General features: G+C 40.4%; 1 protein-coding gene across 1 annotated transcript; it reads right to left on the reverse strand.

Annotated features, from left to right (window-relative positions):
* Positions 1–1,006: 1,006 nt before the first annotated feature.
* Positions 1,007–9,680, reverse strand: LOC145409637 (uncharacterized). Its single transcript, XM_080279987.1, has 7 exons — positions 9,558–9,680; positions 8,571–8,664; positions 7,950–8,037; positions 7,368–7,699; positions 5,907–6,171; positions 2,568–2,700; positions 1,007–1,446 (listed from the first exon to the last, which is right to left on the reverse strand). The coding sequence occupies exons 1-7, from the start codon at positions 9,574–9,576 to the stop codon at positions 1,247–1,249; spliced, it is 1,131 nt and encodes a 376-aa protein (XP_080136113.1). The 5' UTR covers positions 9,577–9,680; the 3' UTR covers positions 1,007–1,246.
* Positions 9,681–9,928: the final 248 nt, after the last annotated feature.

Consider the following 9,928-nt stretch of genomic DNA (forward strand, 5'->3'; position numbering starts at 1 on the left):
ATGTATAAAAATCCCACAAAAAAACTAATCTCAGATTTATTATCATCACCATCATCCTGAATATTTTTTCCACCTAAGAACAAGGTTAGGATCCAGAACCACAGCAAGAGAAGGTATGGTAATGGGGGAACCATCATGATAGTGAAATGTGGTAGGCCACGCAGTCATTCACATACAGTATCACTGAAACACCTGGAATTCTGACTCCACCACATGAGCCAAACCATTTGTGTATATTTTTATTGTGTCCTGGATAAAGTACTTATTACAGGGGTGATGGTGAATCGAACATCTAGTCCATAATACTTCCTTGCCTTATTGAAGAGCTCTAATGATGAAGCAACAATTTCACTTAGGTAAAATATTATTATTCTGACTGAAGGGTTTGCCAGGAGGAAAACCAAATGTTTTAAATGTCAGCTTTATCTTGATACCAAAACAATAAAATATGGTTGGGCATTGGCTTTGTATCATATGAAAGTAGATGACATTGCCCACACACTCCCCCATTTAATGCATTTTAAATAATACTAACATGTATGCAGCATGTGTTAGGAGTGTAATGCTGTATGGTAGTGAGACCTGAACAGTAAAGGAAGAGGATATTTGCAGGCTCTAACGTACAGAAATGACAATGATTTGGTGGATTTGCAGTGCGTCCCTGAGTGCGAGGCCTGGGAGGGGCTAGGCTTACGATGGAAGAGTTGAGAGGTAGGATGGGACTGGAGTATATTGGTGTTGTGGTAAGGAGAGGTAGATTGGGGTGGTTTGGGCATGTGGAGAGAATGGGGGATGATAATTGAGTGCAGAAAGTGAGAAGCATTAATATTAGGGGTGGGGTTTGGAGGGGTATACCAAAAAGGACCTGGGACGAGGTCATTAAGTGTGACCTCAGGGTTAAGGGACTGAACAGGGAGGCTGCTAGAGATCGAGCAGCATGGATAGCCGCCATTAGGTGACCAAGGCTGATGCATGCAAGCATGTTGGGGCCTTCAAAAATGGGGGGGGGGGGAATAGACAGTCTAAATACGTAAAACACTAATATTCTGAAAGCTAATTATATTCTGATGCTATGATGAGTCTGCAAATAACGTAGGAACAACCATCACTGAGCTATTAAGGCTGAAACCTGTAAATGTGTTTTCTCAAAACTTTTTAGGTGCATAGCACCTTGTTCCATGGGACACTTCATATTTAGTCACTTTACAAATTAATATATATGAAAAATCTAGAGGATATGAGGTAACTACAAACCAGTCATATTGTCTGTCAATTCTGGACTATTAACAAGTGAGTCCTCACAGTCCTGGGAATCCTGGGAGAGTGCTGAGATCAGGTTGGCTTGGGTGGTTAGAAGCTGGTGTGGTGGCGTGGCTTGGTGAATATGTGGTGGCCTGGATGTGTGACTGTGTGAGGATTCAGCTGTGTGATTGTTTGAGGATTCAGCTATGTGATTGTGTGAAGATTCAGCTGTGTGACTGCATACTGGTGGCCTTCCTTCATCTTGCTTATGATTCATGCTGTTACCCCTGGTGCTTAGCTCTGAAAGCATAATGCAAAAGATGTATTACTCGTGCTTGGATATCACTATGCGAAGAGAATGGAAAATAAGTCTGAGGAGGGAAGTGCATGTGAGTGAAGTAGAGGGAGTAAGAGTGAGACCAAGGATGATGTGGAGGAATGGGTTGGAGAGGTATATGAGAGAGGGGTGCCAAACGGCAGAGGACAGGATAACATTCAGGTGATTCTGTTGTGGTCATCCCTTCTAGCATTAAGGCATCTGGCTATTGATGGACAGACAGATAGTCTAGACATCACAATGACATGATCTGTTAAATTGGATAAATTAAACTCAAATAAAGAAATGGTATTTATTACGATGTTACAGCTGCATCAGGCTGAAAATAACTGGGTGTGGTGGGATTTAAAAAATGATAATATCAGACAGCATTCCCAGTGAGGTAGGCCATGCAGATAATTCACTTATCATCTATGCTTTCAGAATCATGGTTCCAGCTCACAAACAAAACCGTTTGTACATACATATACAGTATATATATTTTTTTTTACGCTGGCTCCATGTACACCTTTGAGTGCCCATCTCCCACTTACTTGATTTAACGTTACTTTCAAGTGACTCTACACTGAATGGGAAGACAAGTGATTTCCTGTAGTCCTGGAAATAATTTTTTACAATGGGGTAGCAACCACATAACCAAATGGATGTCTGCTAGTTCAGTGGGTTAAGATGCTCCAAATGGATGCAGTTCACACTGGTTTACATATGAGGGGTGGCTGGAGTTTAATGCTCACCATGCCAATGGCAAGTGGCTGGTTACTGTTACCTTAAATGTTAGGACTGAGTAGGCTAGCCCAATGCCTCTGATTTCCTTATGGAGCCATGCAGAATTGGTTGATAGACAGACAACTAGTCAATGCTTTTAATTCCGATATTCCATATTTTGCTTTTTCACACACTCATTTATCACATCCAACTATCGTCTTCTGGGCCAATCATGCCTTCTCCCACCTTCAAACTCACTCAAATAACACTTGCTGACACTGACCTAGGGAGGAATGCTGTACTGTCCTGTTGGTGAGTTGTGATAACAGCGTGATGAGTGTAGCATTCTGTGAGGTGAGAATGGTAAGCAGGTCCTTCACAGAGTTGACCTGACTGACAATTGTCTCCTGGAGGCTCTGGAAAGGGATGGGATATTATTAGAGTTCTTTAACATTAATTTGGCCCATATTTTTGTCCTTTAACAACTTAATTCATGTAGCCTAGCTCAGCGGTAGAAAAAACAATACTACAGTTCTTCATCCTCACCATAGCATTTCTTTGTGACTAGCATCATACCCTAGGGTTAATCAGTTATTACAACTGAGCACTGAAGATGGAAATACTGTATGGCATTTCTAGGCTGAGACAGAGCAAAAAGGGTATAGTATCTTGGCACTTCATATCATAATTATCTTCAATATGGTGAGAAAATTACTAAAATTGCTACCATCTCTCTGCTAAGCCATGAAGTTACTGGTTGGCAGGGAGTTCAGTAATTCTGCCCCCCCCCCCCTTTAGATAGTTTTCTTAGTCCAGTAAATTGTTGTTATATATTGGCAGACTTATTATATTTTTTGCTGTTCTTCAGTAAATTACACAAATATTCCTTTGCTGTTAGTTCTTCAGCAAATTACAGAAATATTCCTGTCTTATTTCACCAACATCAATATAACTCATCTGCCAGTTTCTCTATTTACAGCACCATATATCTATTTATCATCCAGTCCTTTATGTGATATTTTGAAACATATCCCTCATGTATAAGAGGGACCACCAGTACAGTTACCACTTGCTTTATACAATCTTGTATGATCATGCCTTACATCCTAATGAGTCCCAGGGTTGCTGCGGGTGAGGGATTGCTGGAGGGGTATTGTACTTAGCGTACTGCCCTCCAACTATCGGTTCATAGTCATGAAGCTGATAGTTTCAAACCTTGGGCTTCCCTCCTTTATTAGCTTTTGTAAATGCCTAGCTGTGTCCATTCTACCGAATGTGGGTTCTAGGTGGGATAGTGGAGCTGTATAAGGCAACCTCAGCCATGATTTTTTCATGGCATATAAAGAAAATCTTTGTGCAGATTGATATCTTGATCCCAGCATATCAAGTTCTTGTGCAGACTGATATCTTTATGCCAGCATATCAAGTCCTGAACATCATGTCAAATAGTCTGTGCTGTAATGTTCTGCCACTCTCAGTTAAAAACTGCCTGTCTTTCTGCTAAAAATATTTTGAATATCACTTCACTTGACCCATAAGTGTGCTGTCATCCCCTTACTACTGAAGAGTAGAATTATGTTAATTCATTCATTCATCATCTAATCTAGTGTTGCCCCATGAGGAGCGTAGGAGCCCAGGGCTAGGCAAATTGGTCCTGACATTTAAGATGAGATTGACCAGGCTCAGTCATCCCTGGGTGGCATTATGTGAGCAATCAACCCTAACCACCCCATGGTTATAAAGCTGCACATGCTCAATCCGACTGAAGTGCCGTAATTACCCACTAAACCACCAGGTGCCATAATTTGGTTATGTGGTTACCACCCTGTGTAGAAATTGGTTTCCTGGTGAACAAGAAACCATTTGACTTGTCACTCAGTGTAGAGTCACACTCAGACAGAAGGAAGAGGCAAGAATGAAAGAAAAAAAAAAAAAAAACATAAGAGGAAGGAAAGAAATAAAGAAAGAAGGGGGGAAAGGGTAGGCACCTGAGCAGCAGTACGCTGAGTGAGTGGATGGTGAACCTTCTTGGAAATTGGTCCCGGTATGTCTTAGAATGCACAGTAATCACAGACCAGGTGAAATATGTGGGGTTATATAATTCTTTCTGTTTTCTTTCTGTGTCTGTAGGCAACACATCACTAATGTACGGGGAAAAAAAAAATCCAGGGATTGTACAGTATAGGGAAGTTGTGGTAAGCCTTGCAATTTTAGGAACACATTCATTATAGAACAAAAGTTCTTTGTTGCCAATGGCATTACTTCCTAATATACAGAACACAGTCCAGGTACAGTAACTGCATAAAGTGACTTCTGCATCACCTCACACTCCATAGGACCATGGTTACACTTACAGCTCTCACATACCTCCTTCATCAATGTTCATCCCATCTGTACTCTGCAGTTCATTCATTCATTCATTTACTGTGTACTAATATTTACCGTATCATATTACAGTACTGTACTTTTCTCACAACATAATTATGGTATTATGTTTTATCAGCATTCTGTTTTAAATTTTTTCTTGCATAAACTAATACAATATCACTCACAAGGTCCGGCTAATCTCTCCCATTCAAAGGCAACACTACTCTGTCAGTATACTGTATACACAAGTTTGGTTTTCATAATTATGTTACTGTTAAATTCAGTGTTTGTACCGATGCCTGCTGTTCTCACTTTCAGCTCTCTGGCTACCCCTTCCATATTGGCTATAAGTAGGGAGCTACGGTAACCCTGATTAAACATGTAAACATAAATATGACACAGGATAATGTGACTTCAGGGTTCCATTTCATGAAAATGTGAAACCCTACAGTACTGTACACTCCACTAAAGCAAAGTCTGCCAGTGTTCTGTAATCCTACAAATACAGTTATTACAATACCATCCATCCATCCATCATCAAATCTTATGTCGCATCATGAAGAGCATTGGAACCTGGGGCTAGGCAAGTTGGTCCTGACATTTAAGATGAGACTGACCAGCCTCACTCATCCCTGAGTGGCATTACATGAGCAATAAACCCCAACCATCCCTTGGATATAAACCTACACAGGCTCAATCCAATTGGAGCATCTTAATTACCCGCTAAACCACCAGGCGCCATAATTTGGTTATATGATTACCACCCAGCGTAGTCAATGGTTTCCTGGTGTACAGGAAACCATTTGGCTTGTCACTCAGTGTAAAGTCACCCATAGGCAGAAGGAAGAGGAAAGAATGAAGGAAAGTAAGACAAGAGGGAGTGTGAAGTCACCTGCAGGCAGAAGAAAGAGGAAAGAATGAAGGAAAGAAAGACAGAAGAGGATGGAAAGAAAAGAGGAAAGAGAAGACACCCAACGCAGCACAACATTGAGTGAGTGGATGATTACAATACCTGGTCAGAAAAAATAGATTACCAGTATATTGTGTGTGAGAATTTTATGAAAGTGAGTGGTGTGGAATGGACAGAGGACAAGTTTGATGGTGGAGGACAGGAGGATGTGGCAGTGATTTTGTTTGTGGCCATCCTCTCAGGGATTAAGATGTCTAGCTATAGACTGATAGAGAGTTATTTAGAGTTAAACAGATATACAATGTACACAGACAGATAGATAGACAGATAGAGATAGATAATTACCTGCATGAGAGTTTCCTGGTGTACGGTGTGAGAGGTTAAGACATCCCTGATCTCTCCAAGAGCTGATGAACAAGACTCCAGCAAGTTAAGAGTCTGCAGCTCCATGTGTGAGGGGTCCAGAGCAGTGTAGGTTGGGGTCCTAGATGGTGCTTTTTGACTGGTGGTGGTAGTGAGGTCCCCTTTCCCGAGTGAGTCTGATCCCAGGTCCTCTTCCTCCACTGCCCCCCACCACTTGTCTCGGGCCCGCTGTGCTGCACGACGTCCTCTGTTTGTGGTCAAAAGCTGTCATACTAATTCTTTTTTTCTAATGTTCTTTTCCATTTTCTCTTCTTTGCTGCAATTATTTTTTATACTCTCATACTTTCTATCCTGCCTTGCTGTCTTTACTTTCGTCTACATTCCTGGGGAGAAAGAAAGAATACCACCCATGTCCTCTGCACATCAAAGGCGCCATAATAAAAGCAGAGAGTTCAGAACAAATCCCTGCTGCTCTCCAACATTCACTGAGGATTTATTACTCACACCACCATTCACTCTCAGTTGCATGCCTGTGCATTCGTACAAGGCCATGCACATCCTAACACTCCCTCCTCAGCTCCCAGCTTCCTCACTGCCAACTGTATCACCCTTCTTGGTACCCTATCAAAAGTTGCCTTCAGATCAACAAAAACAAAAGTACAACTCACTGTTCTTGCCCAGGAGTTTTTCTTGATGCTGCTTAACAATAAATATTGGATCAGTGGGTCCCCTGTTAGGTATGATATGAATATGCACCTCATTAATATCCACTTTCACCCTAATCATACACTCTATAAATCTCTCAGTTACCTTCACTGCCTGATTTAACAGTTTCAGGCTCCTAAAGTAACCCTGCTCACTCTTCCCATTATAAACATTCACAGCCACTCCCTTCATCTAATTATCTGTTTCAGAACACTCATTTATGAGAACATTTATCATATCAGTTACTAATCTAACCCCTGCATCTCCAAATGCTTTCAATATTTTGGCTACCACACCAATAATACCAGTAGCATTACCAGTGCTCATCTCATCAATTGCCTTAGTTACAGTCTTAAGATCAGTTGGTGGCTAGGAACCTACCACTGGTTCTGACATCCCCATAATATCCCTATTTAAGCCAAACGCCACATTCAGCATGCTACAACAATATTCTTTCCATCTGTACTTGGTATCCTCATTACCACTACCATACTTTCATCATTCTTTCTGCAGTACATTGTTCAACAGTATTGCTCTCTTCTCCCATCATCTGCTTAGTTGTGGAATACTTCCAGTCTTATCATCAACACTGTTCTATTTATGTACTCCTGAGACTATGTCTTACTCCTATACACTTCTCTTTTAGCTTTACATTTGACTGATAATTATTCAGTAATTCTGTAAACTGCTGTGGCTTTTTCTGGCAAAAAATTAATTTTAAAAAGACAGTGGCTTCACCTGCTTCTCTTCCTTGGTGGATCACCTTCATTTACCACCTCAGATTTGCATTTATCACCGACAGCACTGGGCAGTGATGACTGCTGGTCTGCTGTATTTACTGAAGTGACTGTACTGACCGAAGGGACTGACATAGAATCGGCTTCAGATGTAATAGGATTATTATCGTAGGGACTGTGAAGATTGTCGTATGGTTGGTGCAAGTCTTCAGGGTCTGCTTCTGAGGAAGGCAGTTTTTCTATCCTTTCTTTTCTCATTAGTGGCACCATCTGGTCCAGTATCTGGAAGTAGGGCCAGTCTGGGGTAGCTGTTGAATAGCCCCCTTTGATGGCCTGGAAGAAGAAATAAAGTACAGTACGCTAAACTGGAGTGACGTTGGATATAAGATGATGTCAAGAAAAAGTTGTGTGGAGAATGTTTTAATTACACAATACTGTACCTATAGCATCATTATAATTTAAACCCTATTTCCCACTAATATAAGGGGTAGGAAACATCCAGAAGTAGGAACATGAAAGTAGGAGAACTTTCAGTAAACTATCCAGTAAAATGGGTCATACAGCCATTCACTCACTGACTCACCATATACTTCTGGAGCAGATTGGACCATTTTTTTCGTGCTTGAGCTGGTGTCAAGACATTTGTCAGACCTAACTCGGCCACAATACGACTGGAATAACAAAGAAAAGGAAATACTGTAAATAACCATATGAATTTCCAGCAGTTGTATGGTACATTGAAAAATAAAATAGCCCACTAATCCCTAAGTCAGTGCACATTCACAGAACATATTTTTCACAATTAGGGACTGTAAATCAACTCACTCTTCCCAACTTGTTCTAGTTGTCAGGAATTAAATGACTTGCAGTAGCATTTAGATCAATAAATTGGTGCTTAAGGTTTTCTACTGCTAAAGGACTTATATTCAGTGCCAGTATATTCAACAGAGGTATACCTAATCATATCAGAAAAATGTTTGTACTTTTATGCAGTCTTTAGTATGATTATTGCAGTAGCTGTTTGGTAAACAGTTTTATTTTCAAGTTTTTTTCACTTGATACAACAGTTTCTAGGAACACATCTACAGCAGTACAGTAAATGAATAATTACTGTACAATATTATACTGTTTCTTGTACAAATGCTGTATACGATGATACGATCACATTTTAATAATTTTCTTATCCCTCCTACATGTACTGTACCTATATGCTTTTTCAGAATGGTGCTTGCGTCCATTGAAAAGATGACGTAGCTTGTAGCGCAGTTGAATGAATTCGTGCGTTGAATCATCTGTCCCTGAAAGATTTAATATGATAGTTTGTTAAGGTCGCACACAATATCATTTTCAGCACTAAATATGGGTGGAGAGGGAGAGCAACAAGACAAGATGAGATGAGGGGTAGGGTGGTAGAGAGGTATATAACTGAGGGTGATGTTTGGAGGGAGGATAGCCTGATGATTGAGGTCAGTGCAACATGCTGGAGATTTGTTTGTGGCTACCCCTTGTAGATCAGGGCATCTGGCTAAAGATATTTTGGGAAAAACATTTCTAAAAATAAAGTAGAATTTTAAGTTACTAGGTTAGGATGTAAAAGTTAGGCCATAGGCTCGCAGGCCCATGACTGTCACTGAAAACTGTAGGTGTGCATTGCCTAGGATGCGATTCCAGCTATTCCATTGGCAGTATATACCATAATTCACACATTTTTGCCTTCCACCATCTCTAACCCTAACATTTGAAGCTTTCCCTCAGTAGTTAAGAAGGTTAGAATTGCCTTAAAACGAGCATTTTGTGACAGAAGTGGACGTCGGTCTAATGAAACAGATTTAAATCTATAAAAAAGAAAAGGCTCTTTAGTTTTCATCTCTGGCTGGCATGCAGATTTACCAAATTACAGACTTACTGGGCCAATATTTTATTAAACAATCAACAATGCCATCCTTGCTGATTATTAAGCTTCCTGTTAGATTCACCAGAATTTTCCTTCGACCAAACCCCTCCTCTTATATTAATACCACACCAAAAGCAGATGCAGCTCATGCAGGCAGGTGACAGCATCCCACCTCGGACTTAAAGGCTAAAATTAAAGGTAGACGTCTCGAGGAGGGGGAAGACGACACCCAAAGACATCTTGGAGACTGCACAGAATCTCCTATAGACCTTAATGCACGAAAAATATTGAACTTACATTTTACTGCGTTATTCATTTCATCCCCAAGATACGTAGTTCTGCTATTTTCGAAAGTTAGATATATATTCTGTAGGCATGAAAGTCCGAGAAGAGTGGTCTACAAATTTTACAAATGGCGTCCCAGTGGTTTGTGTACATCGCTTAAACAACGATGCATAGCAGCATCGCTTTTCAGAATTCTCATTTTGTTATAGAGTAGAATTCAGTAGCGTGTACGAAACAGTAATAAACATGTTTATTATTTAATATTTAATTGCAGGGTGAATAATAAAGCGAAGAAACTAAGAGAACGTAGGCCGTATTTCTTTATCTAAGCTATCCATATAACTAATCAAGTTTTCTTCTGTTACAGGCATAGAAAATTTCTT

The sequence above is a fragment of the Coenobita brevimanus genome, chromosome 82, assembly GCF_032717465.1.
Source record: "Coenobita brevimanus isolate Jiangsu-jjx chromosome 82, ASM3271746v2, whole genome shotgun sequence".
NCBI classification, from domain to species: domain Eukaryota; kingdom Metazoa; phylum Arthropoda; class Malacostraca; order Decapoda; family Coenobitidae; genus Coenobita; species Coenobita brevimanus.

Coding starts and splice junctions, on each gene's coding strand:
- LOC145409637 (XM_080279987.1), bottom strand. Junction 7,700..7,949: donor ATCTGCTCCAGAAGTATATG/GTGAGTCAGTGA, acceptor TTCTTCTTCCAG/GCCATCAAAGGGGGCTATTC. Junction 6,172..7,367: donor CCACCAAGGAAGAGAAGCAG/GTGAAGCCACTG, acceptor GACCACAAACAG/AGGACGTCGTGCAGCACAGC.